Source organism: Macaca nemestrina, unplaced genomic scaffold (assembly GCF_043159975.1).
Source record: "Macaca nemestrina isolate mMacNem1 unplaced genomic scaffold, mMacNem.hap1 Scaffold_488, whole genome shotgun sequence".
Taxonomy (NCBI): domain Eukaryota; kingdom Metazoa; phylum Chordata; class Mammalia; order Primates; family Cercopithecidae; genus Macaca; species Macaca nemestrina.
Window position 1 is genome coordinate 3,299 of NW_027257680.1, and position 27,304 is coordinate 30,602.

The following is a 27,304-nucleotide window of genomic DNA, read 5'->3' on the forward strand; positions in this document are numbered from 1 at the left end:
CAACTCCTCAGGGATTAGGCTAAACAAACAGTCGTTCAGGGGAAACTTACCTGAAATTACAGGTCTACTTTCTTTCCTCGGCTGGCGCTCAGATGAACAGGTGCGCTGGCGCTCAGATGGGCAGGTGCTGGAGCAGCCTGCTGGAAGCGGTGCAGCCTTCAGGAAGGCCGGAGAAGGGGCAGAGAGGGACCTTGCTTTCCAGGCTGCCTTTTATACTGCCTCTGGACCCCTGACGCGAAACGGACCCTAACCTAATCACTGAATCCCATTACATGACCTGGAAAGTCTGTTTGCCCAGCCCCCTCTAAGACGATGTTCACTATGGACAGACATTCTAAGACCTACCTGTACAGCCGCAAGCTTTGAAGAATAGATGTTTTCCCGTCAGGTATGTACTACTGGTGCATGTACCCCTGTCTTGTTTTACATCTTTTTTTTTTTTTTTAAACAAGGTGCTAAAATAGACACAGTGTAATTGGACCATATTCACTCTATTTCAACGTAGGCCTCAGTGTCATCAAGGAGGTACACCTTGACATGCAATCTCGGTCGTTATCCATCTTCAGAGCTTCTCCTTCTTCCCCACGGTAAGTGTGTCAGCAGAAAACCCTGACCACACCCTCACGTGTTTTCTCCTCCAGGAGGCCCTTGGAAACCACCTGGAATTGGACTGCACTGGGAAACCCAGATGAAGAACGTCTACACCGCTTTGTCCTTCGGTGCCTGGCTCCTTTTTCAGCTCGTCCTGCGGCTCCAGCGTTATGCCTGAAGAGTCTCCAGGACACCGTGGGCTCTATGTCCTTGGGTCCCGTTGCCATTCTCTGGATTTGCGAAGATCCAGCGGACTTTCTGTGGAACTCTCTTGTCGGGAACTTGGGTGCCGCGTCCCTCATTCTGCTCTTCGTCATCTGCACCTGCACAAGTTAGGGTCCACGTTCCCTGGGCGGAAGAGACAGGCAGGAGTCAGAATGCTGAACCAGCACACTGGGGGCATTTTCTCACGTGGTCCAAGTGACCCCATGGTCTTCTAGAGCTTTGGAACCAGTCGCGTCCCACTTGACACTACACCCGACTCTCAGTTGCTGATCTTGTTGGCCCTCCGGCGATCTCCCGTTGGATGAGTTGCACCTGCTGAAACTCGATTCCCCCTGGATTTGCGCTTCATTAATTATTCATGATCAGGTGGGAACGCCTGCTTACATCCCCCTGTGGCTGTTCTCTGAGCTTTCCGGTCACATCCTTTCCTGCCACGCTCTTTGGTTCATTTTGGTCATGCTCCTTCTGCTGTCAGAGGAGCAGAGAGTTGATCTTGTTGATTCTGGATACTGATAGTTTCTAGGTGATCTGGACAACCAAGGTAACGACCCTCAACGGCGGCGGAAAGGGAGCAGCCATTTGGCATTGCCTCAGAAAATCCCACTCAGTTCCCAGGCCTCCTAGATTGTGGAATCCTGGTCAGAGTTGTTCCCAGGTCAGAGAACGAGATAGCCTGTGCATGGTGGATTATCTTTACCTAGAGCTTTCAGTGAGTCTCGACCTCAGCTACTCTTATGGGGGGAGAAGCATGGAAAGGCCCGGTGCTCAGGCATCCGGAAAGAAGACGGGACGAATATTCTACCTCTGAAGTACATCCCAAATCTGGGAGTTTACTTCAGCTTTACTGGGTTCTACTTGGCGAATGAAAGTGTGCCTCGTTCATACGCACATCCGGAAACCACTTCATGGGGGCCGTCACAGTTTGAACCCACACGTGGCATCGCGTTGAGCCAAATGGGGAATCGTGGTGCAAGCAACGCTCCCACGTGTTAGCGTGCGTGAGATTCACTTGGTGGAATTTGACTAGGTGCGTGTTGGTAGAGTGGGGCTGAGGTTCTCTTGCCCCTGTGGGATGTTAAGAAGTCACAGGTCCTGCGAAGACCTGCGGTCCCCTCAGTCAACTCTGTTTCGGAGACATAAGGACTTGGATTACTGACAAGTCAAGACATTTTCAAGCCCTTGGAAAATCAGTTACACACAAACACGGAATGAAAGTCGAAAGAGAGTACGTCATCTTTTTGAGAATTTTATTCACTTCAAAACAAATTAAACACACCTATTTCCAACGGCATTCCAGAGCCCAGTTCTCCAGGCTGAGGAAACACCCCAAGAACGCTATGCGCAGAACGCTTCACAGCGTCCAAAACACTGCTGTCAGGGCGGGGCACAGCTGAAGGCCTGCATCTCTCAGGGTTCCCTAACTGTTCCCTGATTCAGCCATCTAGAGAGCAAACACACAGTCATTCCCCAGTTTCCTACTGACATCACAGCGGAAGTCTGACTCCCGCGCGTCGCCGTCACCCAGTTTCTGAGGCAACGAATCACTGGCACAGAAGCTTCTGGTGGCGGGTTTCCGGAGAGCCCTGCGAACTACAATGTCCCTCACCAGAATTCGATGAGGCAGAGTCTCTGCATGTGGTCCCTGCCTGGCCTGGGCTCCAACATCCACAGAAGCACCACAGCCGGGGAGCTTGGGAGTCACCACACACAGTCTGCTCTCTGCTCCGTGCTCCTCAGTCCCACAGACCCCTCCGAGTCACGGGAGCTGGGTGCAATGGAGCCCCGGCCACCTGTAGTCTCACTCCAGGTCAGAATCGCTGTCCTCTGAGGAGGAGGAAACCTGAAGGTCCTCATAGAGGACACTCAGCGGGACAGGAACACAGGGAGCCTCAGACTTCTCTGAGACGTGAGGGCTGTGAGAGAGGAAGTCTCCCGGCTCCTCAGGAGAGGGAAACGAGGGAGCTGTCAGGAGGCTGGAGCTCCACCATCCGTTTTCCAGTCTCCGGAAGAGCATTCTGAGAGGCTGGGCCCCATCGTGGCTGGCCGCTGGGTGATGGGACATGGTGCAGGCCTGGGCAGTAGGCAGGTAAGGTCTGCTGCGCGGAGGCTGCCGGTCGCTGCTGGGCACCTGGGCGGGTGTCCCCCTGCTCATCTGGGGCGACGGACTTGGTCTGAGTTCGGTTGCAGCTGGCGGAGGTTGGAGAGTCTCCGGGGCCCCCAGCTCACCTCCCTGGATGGCATTTTCGGGCATCTGGAAGGGACCCGTTCTCGGTTTCTTGGGGAAGTTCAGGCAAGCCTGAGTCGGAGCCTGGGCAGGTCTCTTGGCTCCTGGCCTGAAACTGAGATTGGAGCCGAGGCCCAAGCTGTGTGTGTCGGCTGGTGGGCAGGGCTGTGAGGTCACCGCAGGACGTTTGTCTTGTGCCTGGGGGCTGATGACCCGGATCAGGCCGTGGGGCTTGGAGGCAGCCTGGGGAACTTCTCGGCGGCCACCCTGAGGCCTGCTGTGTGTCGGCTTCACCACGACGAGAGGCTCCGGGCCCTGCTGCCTGACTCCCGGCTGAGGGATGTCGGCCACAGACCCTGTCTGTCGTTCCTTCGGTCGGAGACTTGACGAGGAGCTCGGACTGGCTTTTCTGAGGGGAGACAGCGAAGCCAAGACGGATACCGTGTCAGACATTTTGGTAGCTGAGCCATCAGTGAGGGCAGGGTCCACGCGTGGCCTCTTATTGGCTGTGTGCACCGGCATTGGCCTGCTTGCAACCTGAAAGAAAGGAGACCACACACGTTAGAGGTTCCTCGGCATGGAGCCAACATGGAAATCAACCACATCCAATGACGAGGTGCACACAGCAGGAAATTCTTAATACGGTATGGACAGGCGGTCCTTGGAAGTAGGGACAGATCCTCAACGTGAGTGCTGATCGGGACAAGACCCATGAAAAATGCACTCTCGAGCTATGGTCTAAGAATACCATTTTTCTGAAGACTGTGTCTTGGGCATTCACTGGATCAAAGCGCCTCCACTCAGCCTTCCGTGAAGTGGGACGGACTAATGCCCTTCTGAAGGCAGGTTGGTGGCTCAAGGGTCCCCAGGACGTCTTTTCTGAAAACATGCATGTTCCTGGGGTGAGCCTCCTCCATGTTTGGGGCCCCTGAGGGACTAATTTCCTCAGGCCACTAGGAAGATGTTGTTGGCAGGCTTGCCATCATTGCACGGAGAGAAAGCAACAGCAAATACGGCACCTTCAGATGCCTTCACCTGGAATCAAATGGACCTGGAAGGATCGTGGAGTCCCTGACCCCAAGAAGGCAGGGAGGAGGGGTTCCCCGATCCCCTCACGCACACGGGAACCTGAAAGGAAATCAACCAGGGTGACCTAGAGGAGAAAAAGACCAGGGGCCCAGGGTGACACTCACCCTCAGATAATCACAAGATTCCATGGATGCTTTTCGATTTGGCGGCTGCTTCTCCGGAGGTGTCCCGGAAAAGATCTGGAGGAGAGCCTTCCTCTGCGGGTCTTGTTGCCTGCAGAAGAGAAAAAGTTCAGGCCCTGCCCCCCGGTTCTCCCCAGGAGACAGGGAGAACCCTGGCTGGGGCCCAGTCCCGTTCTGTGTTTTGTGATACATAAATGGAACTTTTGTGCCCTTTCCGCCTCTGCACCTTCCCTCATGTGCCAACCTTCCCATCCTGCCGGTGGCCCTCTAGGCTTCCCAAGTAAGGACTGTCATTTGGATTCCGTTGCTTTTCCCCCTGTCATGGGGAACCTGCACGAAGCGGCCCCGCCTCTCCCCCGTCCCTGAATCTCCCAGAGCCAAAGGAGCTCCTGGGTGGGGAACCCAGGAGGACACGGAGCTCTGGTCTGTTTCTCTGCAGCGTTCCTTCCCTGTCCCGGAGACGGAAAGGCACACGGTGTGCAGGTGCAGAGACACCGTGTCCTTAGGTGGCAGTACCCTAAGGATGGTGAAAACCCCTCCCACTGCTCACCTCGGTCTCTCTTCCTTCTCTCCCTTTTCCTTGTTCAAGGGCCCAGGGTTCCCTCGAACCTGGGGCTTCCATGGTTTCAGGTTTTCCTTCCCTTCCTTTCTCCCAAAGGTCTGGGGAACCAGGGCTCCGTTCCAGCACTTCATGGGGCACCTGGTACTTCTGGCCGTGTGCCCAAAGGCCCCGCAGTTTTTGCACTTGATCTGTGGGTGGAAAGGAAGGGATGTCAGTGAATGAGCTGAAGCCACAGGCAGTGATCCAAAGTCAACATTGAGACGGACTGTGAATTCAGAACTGAGTGAGGATTCCAAAGAGGGGACACCGGCATGGGGGCCCTGAAGTGGAGGGAGGGTTCGGTTACGATGTTCCCTCCCAAAGCCCATGTGACGGAGGAACTCTCAAAGGAAGGACTCAGGGTTCTAGCGGGGACGATCGTGAACCCGATGTCCACAGCACAGCCCAACCTGGCTACACAGGATTCTGAGTGGAAAGGGAGGTTGCTCCCAAGAGTCTCTCCAGGGACCTGTCGGGCCGGGGAGGAGGTCCCAAGCCAGGCCCACCTTGGATGGGAAAAGCAACCCGGGTGGTGCTGGCAGAACTCTTTGGAATCCAACCCAGTCTCTGAGGACCGTGTGACACTCGCCCGCTCCTCCCCCCTCGATACCCAAAAGATTCCAGGGCTAGACGTACCCTGGGATCCTCTTCATCGGGTGGGGGAGCCCTTGGCCCAACTGGGGCCCTCTGCTGCTTCTGGAGGGTCTGGGCTCTCACGAGTCTGTTTGCCCCACTTTTGGGGTCACGACGTGCCATCATCTTCGTCTCCTGGGCGTTTTATGGCCGCCTTTTTCCGGGGTTGATGGTTGGGTCACCTGAATCACACACAAACACACGAAAAGCGATGGTTAGGCACACTGGATATTCACACACCCACAAGAAACCCCCAGCTAATTCCATGACGGTGTGGTCATGAGGAGACCTCACCACCCGTCGGTCAAATCTGTGGATCACAATGTGGTGTGTGCATCCTCACATATTGTGTGTTCCTCTGCCGTGACCACCTGGTCCAAGAGTAAACCTGGCCTGCCACACGGCCCACGGCCTAGGTATGTGGAGTTGGAGTTGAGATTTCAATCCCACCCAAACAACTGATTCTGGAGACTGGACTTAGGTCTCTCACCATTCACTCCAGTAGAAGACACAATGATTCTCTCTCCCCTGAGGGACAAAAGAATCGAAGCTACAGGGCATGGCCGATGTCACCCCTTGGCAGGTCTGCTTGAAGTCAGGGATAAGGGATGCTTCCTATCATAACTCAAATCGCTACTCTTGCCGTTTCACTAGGCAACTTCCAAACACAAATTCATCGAGAGAAGTTATCTCCCTCTCTACCACACTAGCAGGTGATGGTCTTTCCTGCTCTGTCTTTTTGGCTTTAGCTCCAGCCCCTCTTTATTTATTTTTCTGGTATTTTACACACGCCATACGAATTCATCTAAACAAACGCTGAACAAGTGGCATATGAATCTCTTGCATGGCTAAAGGGCAAACCACCCCTTTTCCAAAGTTCTTTTTCCATTTACCCACCAATTCAGCGTGCTGGAGTACATTTCTTTTTGCATTTCCATCTGGCTCTTATCCCGGGCACGGAGATGGAAATGTTTTCTCGCTTTCTGTTCCAAGAATTACGGATAAGGAGAACACATCCTACCCCATCAGCGAGCCCCAGTGTGATCTGTTTCTTTCACTCTCCTTTGTCTCTTTTCCCCCAACTCCTCAGGGATTAGGCGAAACAAACAGTCGTTCAGGGAAACTTACCTGAAATTACAGGTCTACTTTCTTTCCTCGGCTGGCGCTCAGATGAACAGGTGCGCTGGCGCTCAGATGGGCAGGTGCTGGAGCAGCCCTGCTGGAAGCGGTGCAGCCTTCAGGAAGCCGGAGGAAGGGGCAGAGAGGGACCTTTGCTTTCCAGGCTGCCTTTTATACTGCCTCTGGACCCCTGACACGAAACGGACCCTAACCTAATCAACTGAATCCCATTACATGACCTGGAAAGCTCTGTTTGCCCAGCCCCCTCTAAGACGATGTTCACTATGGACAGACATTCTGAAACCTACCTGTACAGCCGCAAGCTTTGAAGAATAGATGTTTCCCGTCAGGTATGTACTACTGGTGCACGTACCCCTGTCTTGTTTTACATCTTTTTTTTTTTTTTTTTTTTTTTTTTTTAAACAAGGTGCTAAAATAGACACAGTGTAATTGGACCATATTCACTCTATTTCAACGTAGGCCTCAGTGTCATCAAGGAGGTACACCTTGACATGCAATCTCGGTCGTTATCCATCTTCAGAGCTTCTCCTTCTTCCCCACGGTAAGTGTGTCAGCAGAAAACCCTGACCACACCCTCACGTGTTTTCTCCTCCAGGAGGCCCTTGGAAACCACCGTGAATTGGACTGCACTGGGAAACCCAGATGAAGAACGTCAACACCGCTTTGTCCTTCGGTGCCTGGCTCCTTTTTCAGCTCGTCCTGCGGCTCCAGGCGTTATGCCTGAAGAGTCTCCAGGACACCGGTGGGGCTCTATGTCCTTGGGTCCCGTTGCCATTTCTCTGGATTTGCGAAGATCCAGCGGACTTTCTGTGGAACTCTCTTGTCGGGGAACTTGGGTGCCGCGTCCCCTCATTCTGCTCTTCGTCATCTGCACCTGCACAAGTTAGGGTCCACGTTCCCTGGGCGGGAAGAGACAGGCAGGAGTCAGAATGCTGAACCAGCACACTGGGGGCATTTTCTCACGTGGTCCAAGTGACCCCATGGTCTTCTAGAGCTTTGGAACCAGTCGCGTCCCACTTGACACTACACCCGACTCTCAGTTGCTGAATCTTGTTGGCCCTCCGGCGATCTCCCGTTGGATGAGTTGCACCTGCTGAAACTCGATTCCCCCTGGATTTGCGCTTCATTAATTATTCATGATCAGGTGGGAACGCCTGCTTACATCCCCCTGTGGCTGTTCTCTGAGCTTTCCGGTCACATCCTTTCCTGCCACGCTCTTTGGTTCATTTTGGTCATGCTCCTTCTGCTGTCAGAGGAGCAGAGAGTTGATCTTGTTGATTCTGGATACTGATAGTTTCTAGGTGATCTGGACAACCAAGGTAACGACCCTCAACGGCGGCGGAAAGGGAGCAGCCATTTGGCATTGCTCAGAAAATCCCACTCAGTTCCCAGGCCTCCTAGATGTGGAATCCTGGTCAGAGTTGTTCCCAGGTCAGAGAACGGAGATAGCCTGTGCATGGTGGGATATCTTTACCTAGAGCTTTCAGTGAGTCTCGACCTCAGCTACTCTTAGGATCGGGGGAGAAGCATGGAAAGGCCCGGTGCTCAGGCATCCGGAAAGAAGACGGGACGAATATTCTACCTCTGAAGTACATCCCAAATCTGGGAGTTTACTTCAGCTTTACTGGGTTCTACTTGGCGAATGAAAGTGTGCCTCGTTCATACGCACATCCGGAAACCACTTCATGGGGGCCGTCACAGTTTGAACCCCACACGTGGCATCGCGTTGAGCCAAATGGGGACTCGTGGTGCAAGCAACGCTCCCCACGTGTTAGCGTGCGTGAGATTCACTTGGTGGAATTTGACTAGGTGCGTGTTGGTAGAGTGGGGCTGAGGTTCTCTTGCCCCTGTGGATGTTTAAGAAGTCACAGGTCCTGCGAAGACCTGCGGTCCCCTCAGTCAACTCTGTTTCGGAGACATAAGGACTTGGATTACTGACAAGTCAAGACATTTTCAAGCCCTTGGAAAATCAGTTACACACAAACACGGAATGAAAGTCGAAAGAGAGTACGTCATCTTTTTGAGAATTTTATTCACTTCAAAACAAATTAAACACACCTATTTCCAACGGCATTCCAGAGCCCAGTTCTCCAGGCTGAGGAAACACCCCAAGAACGCTATGCGCAGAACGCTTCACAGCGTCCAAAACACTGCTGTCAGGGCGGGGCACAGCTGAAGGCCTGCATCTCTCAGGGTTCCCTAACTGTTCCCTGATTCAGCCATCTAGAGAGCAAACACACAGTCATTCCCCAGTTTCCTACTGACATCACAGCGGAAGTCTGACTCCCGCGCGTCGCCGTCACCCAGTTTCTGAGGCAACGAATCACTGGCACAGAAGCTTCTGGTGGCGGGTTTCCGGAGAGCCCTGCGAACTACAATGTCCCTCACCAGAATTCGATGAGGCAGAGTCTCTGCATGTGGTCCCTGCCTGGCCTGGGCTCCAACATCCACAGAAGCACCACAGCCGGGGAGCTTGGGAGTCACCACACACAGTCTGCTCTCTGCTCCGTGCTCCTCAGTCCCACAGACCCCTCCGAGTCACGGGAGCTGGGTGCAATGGAGCCCCGGCCACCTGTAGTCTCACTCCAGGTCAGAATCGCTGTCCTCTGAGGAGGAGGAAACCTGAAGGTCCTCATAGAGGACACTCAGCGGGACAGGAACACAGGGAGCCTCAGACTTCTCTGAGACGTGAGGGCTGTGAGAGAGGAAGTCTCCCGGCTCCTCAGGAGAGGGAAACGAGGGAGCTGTCAGGAGGCTGGAGCTCCACCATCCGTTTTCCAGTCTCCGGAAGAGCATTCTGAGAGGCTGGGCCCCATCGTGGCTGGCCGCTGGGTGATGGGACATGGTGCAGGCCTGGGCAGTAGGCAGGTAAGGTCTGCTGCGCGGAGGCTGCCGGTCGCTGCTGGGCACCTGGGCGGGTGTCCCCCTGCTCATCTGGGGCGACGGACTTGGTCTGAGTTCGGTTGCAGCTGGCGGAGGTTGGAGAGTCTCCGGGGCCCCCAGCTCACCTCCCTGGATGGCATTTTCGGGCATCTGGAAGGGACCCGTTCTCGGTTTCTTGGGGAAGTTCAGGCAAGCCTGAGTCGGAGCCTGGGCAGGTCTCTTGGCTCCTGGCCTGAAACTGAGATTGGAGCCGAGGCCCAAGCTGTGTGTGTCGGCTGGTGGGCAGGGCTGTGAGGTCACCGCAGGACGTTTGTCTTGTGCCTGGGGGCTGATGACCCGGATCAGGCCGTGGGGCTTGGAGGCAGCCTGGGGAACTTCTCGGCGGCCACCCTGAGGCCTGCTGTGTGTCGGCTTCACCACGACGAGAGGCTCCGGGCCCTGCTGCCTGACTCCCGGCTGAGGGATGTCGGCCACAGACCCTGTCTGTCGTTCCTTCGGTCGGAGACTTGACGAGGAGCTCGGACTGGCTTTTCTGAGGGGAGACAGCGAAGCCAAGACGGATACCGTGTCAGACATTTTGGTAGCTGAGCCATCAGTGAGGGCAGGGTCCACGCGTGGCCTCTTATTGGCTGTGTGCACCGGCATTGGCCTGCTTGCAACCTGAAAGAAAGGAGACCACACACGTTAGAGGTTCCTCGGCATGGAGCCAACATGGAAATCAACCACATCCAATGACGAGGTGCACACAGCAGGAAATTCTTAATACGGTATGGACAGGCGGTCCTTGGAAGTAGGGACAGATCCTCAACGTGAGTGCTGATCGGGACAAGACCCATGAAAAATGCACTCTCGAGCTATGGTCTAAGAATACCATTTTTCTGAAGACTGTGTCTTGGGCATTCACTGGATCAAAGCGCCTCCACTCAGCCTTCCGTGAAGTGGGACGGACTAATGCCCTTCTGAAGGCAGGTTGGTGGCTCAAGGGTCCCCAGGACGTCTTTTCTGAAAACATGCATGTTCCTGGGGTGAGCCTCCTCCATGTTTGGGGCCCCTGAGGGACTAATTTCCTCAGGCCACTAGGAAGATGTTGTTGGCAGGCTTGCCATCATTGCACGGAGAGAAAGCAACAGCAAATACGGCACCTTCAGATGCCTTCACCTGGAATCAAATGGACCTGGAAGGATCGTGGAGTCCCTGACCCCAAGAAGGCAGGGAGGAGGGGTTCCCCGATCCCCTCACGCACACGGGAACCTGAAAGGAAATCAACCAGGGTGACCTAGAGGAGAAAAAGACCAGGGGCCCAGGGTGACACTCACCCTCAGATAATCACAAGATTCCATGGATGCTTTTCGATTTGGCGGCTGCTTCTCCGGAGGTGTCCCGGAAAAGATCTGGAGGAGAGCCTTCCTCTGCGGGTCTTGTTGCCTGCAGAAGAGAAAAAGTTCAGGCCCTGCCCCCCGGTTCTCCCCAGGAGACAGGGAGAACCCTGGCTGGGGCCCAGTCCCGTTCTGTGTTTTGTGATACATAAATGGAACTTTTGTGCCCTTTCCGCCTCTGCACCTTCCCTCATGTGCCAACCTTCCCATCCTGCCGGTGGCCCTCTAGGCTTCCCAAGTAAGGACTGTCATTTGGATTCCGTTGCTTTTCCCCCTGTCATGGGGAACCTGCACGAAGCGGCCCCGCCTCTCCCCCGTCCCTGAATCTCCCAGAGCCAAAGGAGCTCCTGGGTGGGGAACCCAGGAGGACACGGAGCTCTGGTCTGTTTCTCTGCAGCGTTCCTTCCCTGTCCCGGAGACGGAAAGGCACACGGTGTGCAGGTGCAGAGACACCGTGTCCTTAGGTGGCAGTACCCTAAGGATGGTGAAAACCCCTCCCACTGCTCACCTCGGTCTCTCTTCCTTCTCTCCCTTTTCCTTGTTCAAGGGCCCAGGGTTCCCTCGAACCTGGGGCTTCCATGGTTTCAGGTTTTCCTTCCCTTCCTTTCTCCCAAAGGTCTGGGGAACCAGGGCTCCGTTCCAGCACTTCATGGGGCACCTGGTACTTCTGGCCGTGTGCCCAAAGGCCCCGCAGTTTTTGCACTTGATCTGTGGGTGGAAAGGAAGGGATGTCAGTGAATGAGCTGAAGCCACAGGCAGTGATCCAAAGTCAACATTGAGACGGACTGTGAATTCAGAACTGAGTGAGGATTCCAAAGAGGGGACACCGGCATGGGGGCCCTGAAGTGGAGGGAGGGTTCGGTTACGATGTTCCCTCCCAAAGCCCATGTGACGGAGGAACTCTCAAAGGAAGGACTCAGGGTTCTAGCGGGGACGATCGTGAACCCGATGTCCACAGCACAGCCCAACCTGGCTACACAGGATTCTGAGTGGAAAGGGAGGTTGCTCCCAAGAGTCTCTCCAGGGACCTGTCGGGCCGGGGAGGAGGTCCCAAGCCAGGCCCACCTTGGATGGGAAAAGCAACCCGGGTGGTGCTGGCAGAACTCTTTGGAATCCAACCCAGTCTCTGAGGACCGTGTGACACTCGCCCGCTCCTCCCCCCTCGATACCCAAAAGATTCCAGGGCTAGACGTACCCTGGGATCCTCTTCATCGGGTGGGGGAGCCCTTGGCCCAACTGGGGCCCTCTGCTGCTTCTGGAGGGTCTGGGCTCTCACGAGTCTGTTTGCCCCACTTTTGGGGTCACGACGTGCCATCATCTTCGTCTCCTGGGCGTTTTATGGCCGCCTTTTTCCGGGGTTGATGGTTGGGTCACCTGAATCACACACAAACACACGAAAAGCGATGGTTAGGCACACTGGATATTCACACACCCACAAGAAACCCCCAGCTAATTCCATGACGGTGTGGTCATGAGGAGACCTCACCACCCGTCGGTCAAATCTGTGGATCACAATGTGGTGTGTGCATCCTCACATATTGTGTGTTCCTCTGCCGTGACCACCTGGTCCAAGAGTAAACCTGGCCTGCCACACGGCCCACGGCCTAGGTATGTGGAGTTGGAGTTGAGATTTCAATCCCACCCAAACAACTGATTCTGGAGACTGGACTTAGGTCTCTCACCATTCACTCCAGTAGAAGACACAATGATTCTCTCTCCCCTGAGGGACAAAAGAATCGAAGCTACAGGGCATGGCCGATGTCACCCCTTGGCAGGTCTGCTTGAAGTCAGGGATAAGGGATGCTTCCTATCATAACTCAAATCGCTACTCTTGCCGTTTCACTAGGCAACTTCCAAACACAAATTCATCGAGAGAAGTTATCTCCCTCTCTACCACACTAGCAGGTGATGGTCTTTCCTGCTCTGTCTTTTTGGCTTTAGCTCCAGCCCCTCTTTATTTATTTTTCTGGTATTTTACACACGCCATACGAATTCATCTAAACAAACGCTGAACAAGTGGCATATGAATCTCTTGCATGGCTAAAGGGCAAACCACCCCTTTTCCAAAGTTCTTTTTCCATTTACCCACCAATTCAGCGTGCTGGAGTACATTTCTTTTTGCATTTCCATCTGGCTCTTATCCCGGGCACGGAGATGGAAATGTTTTCTCGCTTTCTGTTCCAAGAATTACGGATAAGGAGAACACATCCTACCCCATCAGCGAGCCCCAGTGTGATCTGTTTCTTTCACTCTCCTTTGTCTCTTTTCCCCCAACTCCTCAGGGATTAGGCGAAACAAACAGTCGTTCAGGGAAACTTACCTGAAATTACAGGTCTACTTTCTTTCCTCGGCTGGCGCTCAGATGAACAGGTGCGCTGGCGCTCAGATGGGCAGGTGCTGGAGCAGCCCTGCTGGAAGCGGTGCAGCCTTCAGGAAGCCGGAGGAAGGGGCAGAGAGGGACCTTTGCTTTCCAGGCTGCCTTTTATACTGCCTCTGGACCCCTGACGCGAAACGGACCCTAACCTAATCAACTTAATCCCATTACATGACCTGGAAAGTCTGTTTGCCCAGCCCCCTCTAAGACGATGTTCACTATGGACAGACATTCTAAGACCTACCTGTACAGCCGCAAGCTTTGAAGAATAGATGTTTCCCGTCAGGTATGTACTACTGGTGCATGTACCCCTGTCTTGTTTTACATCTTTTTTTTTTTTTAAACAAGGTGCTAAAATAGACACAGTGTAATTGGACCATATTCACTCTATTTCAACGTAGGCCTCAGTGTCATCAAGGAGGTACACCTTGACATGCAATCTCGGTCGTTATCCATCTTCAGAGCTTCTCCTTCTTCCCCACGGTAAGTGTGTCAGCAGAAAACCCTGACCACACCCTCACGTGTTTTCTCCTCCAGGAGGCCCTTGGAAACCACCGTGAATTGGACTGCACTGGGAAACCCAGATGAAGAACGTCTACACCGCTTTGTCCTTCGGTGCCTGGCTCCTTTTTCAGCTCGTCCTGCGGCTCCAGGCGTTATGCCTGAAGAGTCTCCAGGACACCGGTGGGGCTCTATGTCCTTGGGTCCCGTTGCCATTTCTCTGGATTTGCGAAGATCCAGCGGACTTTCTGTGGAACTCTCTTGTCGGGGAACTTGGGTGCCGCGTCCCCTCATTCTGCTCTTCGTCATCTGCACCTGCACAAGTTAGGGTCCACGTTCCCTGGGCGGGAAGAGACAGGCAGGAGTCAGAATGCTGAACCAGCACACTGGGGGCATTTTCTCACGTGGTCCAAGTGACCCCATGGTCTTCTAGAGCTTTGGAACCAGTCGCGTCCCACTTGACACTACACCCGACTCTCAGTTGCTGAATCTTGTTGGCCCTCCGGCGATCTCCCGTTGGATGAGTTGCACCTGCTGAAACTCGATTCCCCCTGGATTGGCGCTTCATTAATTATTCATGATCAGGTGGGAACGCCTGCTTACATCCCCCTGTGGCTGTTCTCTGAGCTTTCCGGTCACATCCTTTCCTGCCACGCTCTTTGGTTCATTTTGGTCATGCTCCTTCTGCTGTCAGAGGAGCAGAGAGTTGATCTTGTTGATTCTGGATACTGATAGTTTCTAGGTGATCTGGACAACCAAGGTAACGACCCTCAACGGCGGCGGAAAGGGAGCAGCCATTTGGCATTGCTCAGAAAATCCCACTCAGTTCCCAGGCCTCCTAGATGTGGAATCCTGGTCAGAGTTGTTCCCAGGTCAGAGAACGGAGATAGCCTGTGCATGGTGGGATATCTTTACCTAGAGCTTTCAGTGAGTCTCGACCTCAGCTACTCTTAGGATCGGGGGAGAAGCATGGAAAGGCCCGGTGCTCAGGCATCCGGAAAGAAGACGGGACGAATATTCTACCTCTGAAGTACATCCCAAATCTGGGAGTTTACTTCAGCTTTACTGGGTTCTACTTGGCGAATGAAAGTGTGCCTCGTTCATACGCACATCCGGAAACCACTTCATGGGGGCCGTCACAGTTTGAACCCCACACGTGGCATCGCGTTGAGCCAAATGGGGACTCGTGGTGCAAGCAACGCTCCCCACGTGTTAGCGTGCGTGAGATTCACTTGGTGGAATTTGACTAGGTGCGTGTTGGTAGAGTGGGGCTGAGGTTCTCTTGCCCCTGTGGATGTTTAAGAAGTCACAGGTCCTGCGAAGACCTGCGGTCCCCTCAGTCAACTCTGTTTCGGAGACATAAGGACTTGGATTACTGACAAGTCAAGACATTTTCAAGCCCTTGGAAAATCAGTTACACACAAACACGGAATGAAAGTCGAAAGAGAGTACGTCATCTTTTTGAGAATTTTATTCACTTCAAAACAAATTAAACACACCTATTTCCAACGGCATTCCAGAGCCCAGTTCTCCAGGCTGAGGAAACATCCCAAGAACGCTATGCGCAGAACGCTTCACAGCGTCCAAAACACTGCTGTCAGGGCGGGGCACAGCTGAAGGCCTGCATCTCTCAGGGTTCCCTAACTGTTCCCTGATTCAGCCATCTAGAGAGCAAACACACAGTCATTCCCCAGTTTCCTACTGACATCACAGCGGAAGTCTGACTCCCGCGCGTCGCCGTCACCCAGTTTCTGAGGCAACGAATCACTGGCACAGAAGCTTCTGGTGGCGGGTTTCCGGAGAGCCCTGCGAACTACAATGTCCCTCACCAGAATTCGATGAGGCAGAGTCTCTGCATGTGGTCCCTGCCTGGCCTGGGCTCCAACATCCACAGAAGCACCACAGCCGGGGAGCTTGGGAGTCACCACACACAGTCTGCTCTCTGCTCCGTGCTCCTCAGTCCCACAGACCCCTCCGAGTCACGGGAGCTGGGTGCAATGGAGCCCCGGCCACCTGTAGTCTCACTCCAGGTCAGAATCGCTGTCCTCTGAGGAGGAGGAAACCTGAAGGTCCTCATAGAGGACACTCAGCGGGACAGGAACACAGGGAGCCTCAGACTTCTCTGAGACGTGAGGGCTGTGAGAGAGGAAGTCTCCCGGCTCCTCAGGAGAGGGAAACGAGGGAGCTGTCAGGAGGCTGGAGCTCCACCATCCGTTTTCCAGTCTCCGGAAGAGCATTCTGAGAGGCTGGGCCCCATCGTGGCTGGCCGCTGGGTGATGGGACATGGTGCAGGCCTGGGCAGTAGGCAGGTAAGGTCTGCTGCGCGGAGGCTGCCGGTCGCTGCTGGGCACCTGGGCGGGTGTCCCCCTGCTCATCTGGGGCGACGGACTTGGTCTGAGTTCGGTTGCAGCTGGCGGAGGTTGGAGAGTCTCCGGGGCCCCCAGCTCACCTCCCTGGATGGCATTTTCGGGCATCTGGAAGGGACCCGTTCTCGGTTTCTTGGGGAAGTTCAGGCAAGCCTGAGTCGGAGCCTGGGCATGTCTCTTGGCTCCTGGCCTGAAACTGAGATTGGAGCCGAGGCCCAAGCTGTGTGTGTCGGCTGGTGGGCAGGGCTGTGAGGTCACCGCAGGACGTTTGTCTTGTGCCTGGGGGCTGATGACCCGGATCAGGCCGTGGGGCTTGGAGGCAGCCTGGGGAACTTCTCGGCGGCCACCCTGAGGCCTGCTGTGTGTCGGCTTCACCACGACGAGAGGCTCCGGGCCCTGCTGCCTGACTCCCGGCTGAGGGATGTCGGCCACAGACCCTGTCTGTCGTTCCTTCGGTCGGAGACTTGACGAGGAGCTCGGACTGGCTTTTCTGAGGGGAGACAGCGAAGCCAAGACGGATACCGTGTCAGACATTTTGGTAGCTGAGCCATCAGTGAGGGCAGGGTCCACGCGTGGCCTCTTATTGGCTGTGTGCACCGGCATTGGCCTGCTTGCAACCTGAAAGAAAGGAGACCACACACGTTAGAGGTTCCTCGGCATGGAGCCAACATGGAAATCAACCACATCCAATGACGAGGTGCACACAGCAGGAAATTCTTAATACGGTATGGACAGGCGGTCCTTGGAAGTAGGGACAGATCCTCAACGTGAGTGCTGATCGGGACAAGACCCATGAAAAATGCACTCTCGAGCTATGGTCTAAGAATACCATTTTTCTGAAGACTGTGTCTTGGGCATTCACTGGATCAAAGCGCCTCCACTCAGCCTTCCGTGAAGTGGGACGGACTAATGCCCTTCTGAAGGCAGGTTGGTGGCTCAAGGGTCCCCAGGACGTCTTTTCTGAAAACATGCATGTTCCTGGGGTGAGCCTCCTCCATGTTTGGGGCCCCTGAGGGACTAATTTCCTCAGGCCACTAGGAAGATGTTGTTGGCAGGCTTGCCATCATTGCACGGAGAGAAAGCAACAGCAAATACGGCACCTTCAGATGCCTTCACCTGGAATCAAATGGACCTGGAAGGATCGTGGAGTCCCTGACCCCAAGAAGGCAGGGAAGAGGGGTTCCCCGATCCCCTCACGCACACGGGAACCTGAAAGGAAATCAACCAGGGTGACCTAGAGGAGAAAAAGACCAGGGGCCCAGGGTGACACTCACCCTCAGATAATCACAAGATTCCATGGATGCTTTTCGATTTGGCGGCTGCTTCTCCGGAGGTGTCCCGGAAAAGATCTGGAGGAGAGCCTTCCTCTGCGGGTCTTGTTGCCTGCAGAAGAGAAAAAGTTCAGGCCCTGCCCCCCGGTTCTCCCCAGGAGACAGGGAGAACCCTGGCTGGGGCCCAGTCCCGTTCTGTGTTTTGTGATACATAAATGGAACTTTTGTGCCCTTTCCGCCTCTGCACCTTCCCTCATGTGCCAACCTTCCCATCCTGCCGGTGGCCCTCTAGGCTTCCCAAGTAAGGACTGTCATTTGGATTCCGTTGCTTTTCCCCCTGTCATGGGGAACCTGCACGAAGCGGCCCCGCCTCTCCCCCGTCCCTGAATCTCCCAGAGCCAAAGGAGCTCCTGGGTGGGGAACCCAGGAGGACACGGAGCTCTGGTCTGTTTCTCTGCAGCGTTCCTTCCCTGTCCCGGAGACGGAAAGGCACACGGTGTGCAGGTGCAGAGACACCGTGTCCTTAGGTGGCAGTACCCTAAGGATGGTGAAAACCCCTCCCACTGCTCACCTCGGTCTCTCTTCCTTCTCTCCCTTTTCCTTGTTCAAGGGCCCAGGGTTCCCTCGAACCTGGGGCTTCCATGGTTTCAGGTTTTCCTTCCCTTCCTTTCTCCCAAAGGTCTGGGGAACCAGGGCTCCGTTCCAGCACTTCATGGGGCACCTGGTACTTCTGGCCGTGTGCCCAAAGGCCCCGCAGTTTTTGCACTTGATCTGTGGGTGGAAAGGAAGGGATGTCAGTGAATGAGCTGAAGCCACAGGCAGTGATCCAAAGTCAACATTGAGACGGACTGTGAATTCAGAACTGAGTGAGGATTCCAAAGAGGGGACACCGGCATGGGGGCCCTGAAGTGGAGGGAGGGTTCGGTTACGATGTTCCCTCCCAAAGCCCATGTGACGGAGGAACTCTCAAAGGAAGGACTCAGGGTTCTAGCGGGGACGATCGTGAACCCGATGTCCACAGCACAGCCCAACCTGGCTACACAGGATTCTGAGTGGAAAGGGAGGTTGCTCCCAAGAGTCTCTCCAGGGACCTGTCGGGCCGGGGAGGAGGTCCCAAGCCAGGCCCACCTTGGATGGGAAAAGCAACCCGGGTGGTGCTGGCAGAACTCTTTGGAATCCAACCCAGTCTCTGAGGACCGTGTGACACTCGCCCGCTCCTCCCCCCTCGATACCCAAAAGATTCCAGGGCTAGACGTACCCTGGGATCCTCTTCATCGGGTGGGGGAGCCCTTGGCCCAACTGGGGCCCTCTGCTGCTTCTGGAGGGTCTGGGCTCTCACGAGTCTGTTTGCCCCACTTTTGGGGTCACGACGTGCCATCATCTTCGTCTCCTGGGCGTTTTATGGCCGCCTTTTTCCGGGGTTGATGGTTGGGTCACCTGAATCACACACAAACACACGAAAAGCGATGGTTAGGCACACTGGATATTCACACACCCACAAGAAACCCCCAGCTAATTCCATGACGGTGTGGTCATGAGGAGACCTCACCACCCGTCGGTCAAATCTGTGGATCACAATGTGGTGTGTGCATCCTCACATATTGTGTGTTCCTCTGCCGTGACCACCTGGTCCAAGAGTAAACCTGGCCTGCCACACGGCCCACGGCCTAGGTATGTGGAGTTGGAGTTGAGATTTCAATCCCACCCAAACAACTGATTCTGGAGACTGGACTTAGGTCTCTCACCATTCACTCCAGTAGAAGACACAATGATTCTCTCTCCCCTGAGGGACAAAAGAATCGAAGCTACAGGGCATGGCCGATGTCACCCCTTGGCAGGTCTGCTTGAAGTCAGGGATAAGGGATGCTTCCTATCATAACTCAAATCGCTACTCTTGCCGTTTCACTAGGCAACTTCCAAACACAAATTCATCGAGAGAAGTTATCTCCCTCTCTACCACACTAGCAGGTGATGGTCTTTCCTGCTCTGTCTTTTTGGCTTTAGCTCCAGCCCCTCTTTATTTATTTTTCTGGTATTTTACACACGCCATACGAATTCATCTAAACAAACGCTGAACAAGTGGCATATGAATCTCTTGCATGGCTAAAGGGCAAACCACCCCTTTTCCAAAGTTCTTTTTCCATTTACCCACCAATTCAGCGTGCTGGAGTACATTTCTTTTTGCATTTCCATCTGGCTCTTATCCCGGGCACGGAGATGGAAATGTTTTCTCGCTTTCTGTTCCAAGAATTACGGATAAGGAGAACACATCCTACCCCATCAGCGAGCCCCAGTGTGATCTGTTTCTTTCACTCTCCTTTGTCTCTTTTCCCCCAACTCCTCAGGGATTAGGCGAAACAAACAGTCGTTCAGGGAAACTTACCTGAAATTACAGGTCTACTTTCTTTCCTCGGCTGGCGCTCAGATGAACAGGTGCGCTGGCGCTCAGATGGGCAGGTGCTGGAGCAGCCCTGCTGGAAGCGGTGCAGCCTTCAGGAAGCCGGAGGAAGGGGCAGAGAGGGACCTTTGCTTTCCAGGCTGCCTTTTATACTGCCTCTGGACCCCTGACACGAAACGGACCCTAACCTAATCAACTGAATCCCATTACATGACCTGGAAAGTCTGTTTGCCCAGCCCCCTCTAAGACGGTGTTCACTATGGACAGACATTCTAAGACCTACCTGTACAGCCGCAAGCTTTGAAGAATAGATGTTTCCCGTCAGGTATGTACTACTGGTGCACGTACCCCTGTCTTGTTTTACATCTTTTTTTTTTTTTTTTTTTTTTTTGAACAAGGTGCTAAAATAGACACAGTGTAATTGGACCATATTCACTCTATTTCAACGTAGGCCTCAGTGTCATCAAGGAGGTACACCTTGACATGCAATCTCGGTCGTTATCCATCTTCAGAGCTTCTCCTTCTTCCCCACGGTAAGTGTGTCAGCAGAAAACCCTGACCACACCCTCACGTGTTTTCTCCTCCAGGAGGCCCTTGGAAACCACCGTGAATTGGACTGCACTGGGAAACCCAGATGAAGAACGTCAACACCGCTTTGTCCTTCGGTGCCTGGCTCCTTTTTCAGCTCGTCCTGCGGCTCCAGGCGTTATGCCTGAAGAGTCTCCAGGACACCGGTGGGGCTCTATGTCCTTGGGTCCCGTTGCCATTTCTCTGGATTTGCGAAGATCCAGCGGACTTTCTGTGGAACTCTCTTGTCGGGGAACTTGGGTGCCGCGTCCCCTCATTCTGCTCTTCGTCATCTGCACCTGCACAAGTTAGGGTCCACGTTCCCTGGGCGGGAAGAGACAGGCAGGAGTCAGAATGCTGAACCAGCACACTGGGGGCATTTTCTCACGTGGTCCAAGTGACCCCATGGTCTTCTAGAGCTTTGGAACCAGTCGCGTCCCACTTGACACTACACCCGACTCTCAGTTGCTGAATCTTGTTGGCCCTCCGGCGATCTCCCGTTGGATGAGTTGCACCTGCTGAAACTCGATTCCCCCTGGATTGGCGCTTCATTAATTATTCATGATCAGGTGGGAACGCCTGCTTACATCCCCCTGTGGCTGTTCTCTGAGCTTTCCGGTCACATCCTTTCCTGCCACGCTCTTTGGTTCATTTTGGTCATGCTCCTTCTGCTGTCAGAGGAGCAGAGAGTTGATCTTGTTGATTCTGGATACTGATAGTTTCTAGGTGATCTGGACAACCAAGGTAACGACCCTCAACGGCGGCGGAAAGGGAGCAGCCATTTGGCATTGCTCAGAAAATCCCACTCAGTTCCCAGGCCTCCTAGATGTGGAATCCTGGTCAGAGTTGTTCCCAGGTCAGAGAACGGAGATAGCCTGTGCATGGTGGGATATCTTTACCTAGAGCTTTCAGTGAGTCTCGACCTCAGCTACTCTTAGGATCGGGGGAGAAGCATGGAAAGGCCCGGTGCTCAGGCATCCGGAAAGAAGACGGGACGAATATTCTACCTCTGAAGTACATCCCAAATCTGGGAGTTTACTTCAGCTTTACTGGGTTCTACTTGGCGAATGAAAGTGTGCCTCGTTCATACGCACATCCGGAAACCACTTCATGGGGGCCGTCACAGTTTGAACCCCACACGTGGCATCGCGTTGAGCCAAATGGGGACTCGTGGTGCAAGCAACGCTCCCCACGTGTTAGCGTGCGTGAGATTCACTTGGTGGAATTTGACTAGGTGCGTGTTGGTAGAGTGGGGCTGAGGTTCTCTTGCCCCTGTGGATGTTTAAGAAGTCACAGGTCCTGCGAAGACCTGCGGTCCCCTCAGTCAACTCTGTTTCGGAGACATAAGGACTTGGATTACTGACAAGTCAAGACATTTTCAAGCCCTTGGAAAATCAGTTACACACAAACACGGAATGAAAGTCGAAAGAGAGTACGTCATCTTTTTGAGAATTTTATTCACTTCAAAACAAATTAAACACACCTATTTCCAACGGCATTCCAGAGCCCAGTTCTCCAGGCTGAGGAAACATCCCAAGAACGCTATGCGCAGAACGCTTCACAGCGTCCAAAACACTGCTGTCAGGGCGGGGCACAGCTGAAGGCCTGCATCTCTCAGGGTTCCCTAACTGTTCCCTGATTCAGCCATCTAGAGAGCAAACACACAGTCATTCCCCAGTTTCCTACTGACATCACAGCGGAAGTCTGACTCCCGCGCGTCGCCGTCACCCAGTTTCTGAGGCAACGAATCACTGGCACAGAAGCTTCTGGTGGCGGGTTTCCGGAGAGCCCTGCGAACTACAATGTCCCTCACCAGAATTCGATGAGGCAGAGTCTCTGCATGTGGTCCCTGCCTGGCCTGGGCTCCAACATCCACAGAAGCACCACAGCCGGGGAGCTTGGGAGTCACCACACACAGTCTGCTCTCTGCTCCGTGCTCCTCAGTCCCACAGACCCCTCCGAGTCACGGGAGCTGCGTGCAATGGAGCCCCGGCCACCTGTAGTCTCACTCCAGGTCAGAATCGCTGTCCTCTGAGGAGGAGGAAACCTGAAGGTCCTCATAGAGGACACTCAGCGGGACAGGAACACAGGGAGCCTCAGACTTCTCTGAGACGTGAGGGCTGTGAGAGAGGAAGTCTCCCGGCTCCTCAGGAGAGGGAAACGAGGGACCTGTCAGGAGGCTGGAGCTCCACCATCCGTTTTCCAGTCTCCGGAAGAGCATTCTGAGAGGCTGGGCCCCATCGTGGCTGGCCGCTGGGTGATGGGACATGGTGCAGGCCTGGGCAGTAGGCAGGTAAGGTCTGCTGCGCGGAGGCTGCCGGTCGCTGCTGGGCACCTGGGCGGGTGTCCCCCTGCTCATCTGGGGCGACGGACTTGGTCTGAGTTCGGTTGCAGCTGGCGGAGGTTGGAGAGTCTCCGGGGCCCCCAGCTCACCTCCCTGGATGGCATTTTCGGGCATCTGGAAGGGACCCGTTCTCGGTTTCTTGGGGAAGTTCAGGCAAGCCTGAGTCGGAGCCTGGGCAGGTCTCTTGGCTCCTGGCCTGAAACTGAGATTGGAGCCGAGGCCCAAGCTGTGTGTGTCGGCTGGTGGGCAGGGCTGTGAGGTCACCGCAGGACGTTTGTCTTGTGCCTGGGGGCTGATGACCCGGATCAGGCCGTGGGGCTTGGAGGCAGCCTGGGGAACTTCTCGGCGGCCACCCTGAGGCCTGCTGTGTGTCGGCTTCACCACGACGAGAGGCTCCGGGCCCTGCTGCCTGACTCCCGGCTGAGGGATGTCGGCCACAGACCCTGTCTGTCGTTCCTTCGGTCGGAGACTTGACGAGGAGCTCGGACTGGCTTTTCTGAGGGGAGACAGCGAAGCCAAGACGGATACCGTGTCAGACATTTTGGTAGCTGAGCCATCAGTGAGGGCAGGGTCCACGCGTGGCCTCTTATTGGCTGTGTGCACCGGCATTGGCCTGCTTGCAACCTGAAAGAAAGGAGACCACACACGTTAGAGGTTCCTCGGCATGGAGCCAACATGGAAATCAACCACATCCAATGACGAGGTGCACACAGCAGGAAATTCTTAATACGGTATGGACAGGCGGTCCTTGGAAGTAGGGACAGATCCTCAACGTGAGTGCTGATCGGGACAAGACCCATGAAAAATGCACTCTCGAGCTATGGTCTAAGAATACCATTTTTCTGAAGACTGTGTCTTGGGCATTCACTGGATCAAAGCGCCTCCACTCAGCCTTCCGTGAAGTGGGACGGACTAATGCCCTTCTGAAGGCAGGTTGGTGGCTCAAGGGTCCCCAGGACGTCTTTTCTGAAAACATGCATGTTCCTGGGGTGAGCCTCCTCCATGTTTGGGGCCCCTGAGGGACTAATTTCCTCAGGCCACTAGGAAGATGTTGTTGGCAGGCTTGCCATCATTGCACGGAGAGAAAGCAACAGCAAATACGGCACCTTCAGATGCCTTCACCTGGAATCAAATGGACCTGGAAGGATCGTGGAGTCCCTGACCCCAAGAAGGCAGGGAGGAGGGGTTCCCCGATCCCCTCACGCACACGGGAACCTGAAAGGAAATCAACCAGGGTGACCTAGAGGAGAAAAAGACCAGGGGCCCAGGGTGACACTCACCCTCAGATAATCACAAGATTCCATGGATGCTTTTCGATTTGGCGGCTGCTTCTCCGGAGGTGTCCCGGAAAAGATCTGGAGGAGAGCCTTCCTCTGCGGGTCTTGTTGCCTGCAGAAGAGAAAAAGTTCAGGCCCTGCCCCCCGGTTCTCCCCAGGAGACAGGGAGAACCCTGGCTGGGGCCCAGTCCCGTTCTGTGTTTTGTGATACATAAATGGAACTTTTGTGCCCTTTCCGCCTCTGCACCTTCCCTCATGTGCCAACCTTCCCATCCTGCCGGTGGCCCTCTAGGCTTCCCAAGTAAGGACTGTCATTTGGATTCCGTTGCTTTTCCCCCTGTCATGGGGAACCTGCACGAAGCGGCCCCGCCTCTCCCCCGTCCCTGAATCTCCCAGAGCCAAAGGAGCTCCTGGGTGGGGAACCCAGGAGGACACGGAGCTCTGGTCTGTTTCTCTGCAGCGTTCCTTCCCTGTCCCGGAGACGGAAAGGCACACGGTGTGCAGGTGCAGAGACACCGTGTCCTTAGGTGGCAGTACCCTAAGGATGGTGAAAACCCCTCCCACTGCTCACCTCGGTCTCTCTTCCTTCTCTCCCTTTTCCTTGTTCAAGGGCCCAGGGTTCCCTCGAACCTGGGGCTTCCATGGTTTCAGGTTTTCCTTCCCTTCCTTTCTCCCAAAGGTCTGGGGAACCAGGGCTCCGTTCCAGCACTTCATGGGGCACCTGGTACTTCTGGCCGTGTGCCCAAAGGCCCCGCAGTTTTTGCACTTGATCTGTGGGTGGAAAGGAAGGGATGTCAGTGAATGAGCTGAAGCCACAGGCAGTGATCCAAAGTCAACATTGAGACGGACTGTGAATTCAGAACTGAGTGAGGATTCCAAAGAGGGGACACCGGCATGGGGGCCCTGAAGTGGAGGGAGGGTTCGGTTACGATGTTCCCTCCCAAAGCCCATGTGACGGAGGAACTCTCAAAGGAAGGACTCAGGGTTCTAGCGGGGACGATCGTGAACCCGATGTCCACAGCACAGCCCAACCTGGCTACACAGGATTCTGAGTGGAAAGGGAGGTTGCTCCCAAGAGTCTCTCCAGGGACCTGTCGGGCCGGGGAGGAGGTCCCAAGCCAGGCCCACCTTGGATGGGAAAAGCAACCCGGGTGGTGCTGGCAGAACTCTTTGGAATCCAACCCAGTCTCTGAGGACCGTGTGACACTCGCCCGCTCCTCCCCCCTCGATACCCAAAAGATTCCAGGGCTAGACGTACCCTGGGATCCTCTTCATCGGGTGGGGGAGCCCTTGGCCCAACTGGGGCCCTCTGCTGCTTCTGGAGGGTCTGGGCTCTCACGAGTCTGTTTGCCCCACTTTTGGGGTCACGACGTGCCATCATCTTCGTCTCCTGGGCGTTTTATGGCCGCCTTTTTCCGGGGTTGATGGTTGGGTCACCTGAATCACACACAAACACACGAAAAGCGATGGTTAGGCACACTGGATATTCACACACCCACAAGAAACCCCCAGCTAATTCCATGACGGTGTGGTCATGAGGAGACCTCACCACCCGTCGGTCAAATCTGTGGATCACAATGTGGTGTGTGCATCCTCACATATTGTGTGTTCCTCTGCCGTGACCACCTGGTCCAAGAGTAAACCTGGCCTGCCACACGGCCCACGGCCTAGGTATGTGGAGTTGGAGTTGAGATTTCAATCCCACCCAAACAACTGATTCTGGAGACTGGACTTAGGTCTCTCACCATTCACTCCAGTAGAAGACACAATGATTCTCTCTCCCCTGAGGGACAAAAGAATCGAAGCTACAGGGCATGGCCGATGTCACCCCTTGGCAGGTCTGCTTGAAGTCAGGGATAAGGGATGCTTCCTATCATAACTCAAATCGCTACTCTTGCCGTTTCACTAGGCAACTTCCAAACACAAATTCATCGAGAGAAGTTATCTCCCTCTCTACCACACTAGCAGGTGATGGTCTTTCCTGCTCTGTCTTTTTGGCTTTAGCTCCAGCCCCTCTTTATTTATTTTTCTGGTATTTTACACACGCCATACGAATTCATCTAAACAAACGCTGAACAAGTGGCATATGAATCTCTTGCATGGCTAAAGGGCAAACCACCCCTTTTCCAAAGTTCTTTTTCCATTTACCCACCAATTCAGCGTGCTGGAGTACATTTCTTTTTGCATTTCCATCTGGCTCTTATCCCGGGCACGGAGATGGAAATGTTTTCTCGCTTTCTGTTCCAAGAATTACGGATAAGGAGAACACATCCTACCCCATCAGCGAGCCCCAGTGTGATCTGTTTCTTTCACTCTCCTTTGTCTCTTTTCCCCCAACTCCTCAGGGATTAGGCGAAACAAACAGTCGTTCAGGGAAACTTACCTGAAATTACAGGTCTACTTTCTTTCCTCGGCTGGCGCTCAGATGAACAGGTGCGCTGGCGCTCAGATGGGCAGGTGCTGGAGCAGCCCTGCTGGAAGCGGTGCAGCCTTCAGGAAGCCGGAGGAAGGGGCAGAGAGGGACCTTTGCTTTCCAGGCTGCCTTTTATACTGCCTCTGGACCCCTGACGCGAAACGGACCCTAACCTAATCAACTGAATCCCATTACATGACCTGGAAAGTCTGTTTGCCCAGCCCCCTCTAAGACGATGTTCACTATGGACAGACATTCTAAGACCTACCTGTACAGCCGCAAGCTTTGAAGAATAGATGTTTCCCGTCAGGTATGTACTACTGGTGCATGTACCCCTGTCTTGTTTTACATCTTTTTTTTTTTTTTAAACAAGGTGCTAAAATAGACACAGTGTAATTGGACCATATTCACTCTATTTCAACGTAGGCCTCAGTGTCATCAAGGAGGTACACCTTGACATGCAATCTCGGTCGTTATCCATCTTCAGAGCTTCTCCTTCTTCCCCACGGTAAGTGTGTCAGCAGAAAACCCTGACCACACCCTCACGTGTTTTCTCCTCCAGGAGGCCCTTGGAAACCACCGTGAATTGGACTGCACTGGGAAACCCAGATGAAGAACGTCTACACCGCTTTGTCCTTCGGTGCCTGGCTCCTTTTTCAGCTCGTCCTGCGGCTCCAGGCGTTATGCCTGAAGAGTCTCCAGGACACCGGTGGGGCTCTATGTCCTTGGGTCCCGTTGCCATTTCTCTGGATTTGCGAAGATCCAGCGGACTTTCTGTGGAACTCTCTTGTCGGGGAACTTGGGTGCCGCGTCCCCTCATTCTGCTCTTCGTCATCTGCACCTGCACAAGTTAGGGTCCACGTTCCCTGGGCGGGAAGAGACAGGCAGGAGTCAGAATGCTGAACCAGC

General features: G+C 54.4%; 4 protein-coding genes across 4 annotated transcripts; all 4 read right to left on the reverse strand.

Annotated features, from left to right (window-relative positions):
• Positions 1-2,614: 2,614 nt before the first annotated feature.
• On the reverse strand, positions 2,615-5,611 carry LOC139361422 (protein FAM90A5-like). Its single transcript, XM_071090018.1, has 4 exons — positions 5,489-5,611; positions 4,802-5,001; positions 4,234-4,342; positions 2,615-3,577 (listed from the first exon to the last, which is right to left on the reverse strand). The coding sequence occupies exons 1-4, from the start codon at positions 5,609-5,611 to the stop codon at positions 2,615-2,617; spliced, it is 1,395 nt and encodes a 464-aa protein (XP_070946119.1).
• A 3,594-nt stretch (positions 5,612-9,205) lies between these two features.
• LOC139361421 (protein FAM90A5-like) lies at positions 9,206-12,202 on the reverse strand. Its single transcript, XM_071090017.1, has 4 exons — positions 12,080-12,202; positions 11,393-11,592; positions 10,825-10,933; positions 9,206-10,168 (listed from the first exon to the last, which is right to left on the reverse strand). Exons 1-4 carry the CDS (start codon positions 12,200-12,202, stop codon positions 9,206-9,208), a joined length of 1,395 nt encoding a protein of 464 aa, XP_070946118.1.
• Positions 12,203-15,780: 3,578 nt separating this feature from the next.
• Positions 15,781-18,777, reverse strand: LOC139361424 (protein FAM90A5-like). Its single transcript, XM_071090020.1, has 4 exons — positions 18,655-18,777; positions 17,968-18,167; positions 17,400-17,508; positions 15,781-16,743 (listed from the first exon to the last, which is right to left on the reverse strand). The coding sequence occupies exons 1-4, from the start codon at positions 18,775-18,777 to the stop codon at positions 15,781-15,783; spliced, it is 1,395 nt and encodes a 464-aa protein (XP_070946121.1).
• A 3,589-nt stretch (positions 18,778-22,366) lies between these two features.
• On the reverse strand, positions 22,367-25,363 carry LOC139361423 (protein FAM90A5-like). Its single transcript, XM_071090019.1, has 4 exons — positions 25,241-25,363; positions 24,554-24,753; positions 23,986-24,094; positions 22,367-23,329 (listed from the first exon to the last, which is right to left on the reverse strand). The coding sequence occupies exons 1-4, from the start codon at positions 25,361-25,363 to the stop codon at positions 22,367-22,369; spliced, it is 1,395 nt and encodes a 464-aa protein (XP_070946120.1).
• Positions 25,364-27,304: the final 1,941 nt, after the last annotated feature.

Coding starts and splice junctions, on each gene's coding strand:
- LOC139361422 (XM_071090018.1), bottom strand. CDS start 5,611: ATGATGGCACGTCGTGACCCCAAAAGTGGGGCAAACAGACTCGTGAGA. Junction 5,002..5,488: donor CCGATGAAGAGGATCCCAGG/GTACGTCTAGCC, acceptor TTCCACCCACAG/ATCAAGTGCAAAAACTGCGG. Junction 3,578..4,233: donor AATCTTGTGATTATCTGAGG/GTGAGTGTCACC, acceptor CCTTTCTTTCAG/GTTGCAAGCAGGCCAATGCC.
- LOC139361421 (XM_071090017.1), bottom strand. CDS start 12,202: ATGATGGCACGTCGTGACCCCAAAAGTGGGGCAAACAGACTCGTGAGA. Junction 11,593..12,079: donor CCGATGAAGAGGATCCCAGG/GTACGTCTAGCC, acceptor TTCCACCCACAG/ATCAAGTGCAAAAACTGCGG. Junction 10,169..10,824: donor AATCTTGTGATTATCTGAGG/GTGAGTGTCACC, acceptor CCTTTCTTTCAG/GTTGCAAGCAGGCCAATGCC.
- LOC139361424 (XM_071090020.1), bottom strand. CDS start 18,777: ATGATGGCACGTCGTGACCCCAAAAGTGGGGCAAACAGACTCGTGAGA. Junction 18,168..18,654: donor CCGATGAAGAGGATCCCAGG/GTACGTCTAGCC, acceptor TTCCACCCACAG/ATCAAGTGCAAAAACTGCGG. Junction 17,509..17,967: donor GAGAAGGAAGAGAGACCGAG/GTGAGCAGTGGG, acceptor TCTCTTCTGCAG/GCAACAAGACCCGCAGAGGA.
- LOC139361423 (XM_071090019.1), bottom strand. CDS start 25,363: ATGATGGCACGTCGTGACCCCAAAAGTGGGGCAAACAGACTCGTGAGA. Junction 24,754..25,240: donor CCGATGAAGAGGATCCCAGG/GTACGTCTAGCC, acceptor TTCCACCCACAG/ATCAAGTGCAAAAACTGCGG. Junction 24,095..24,553: donor GAGAAGGAAGAGAGACCGAG/GTGAGCAGTGGG, acceptor TCTCTTCTGCAG/GCAACAAGACCCGCAGAGGA.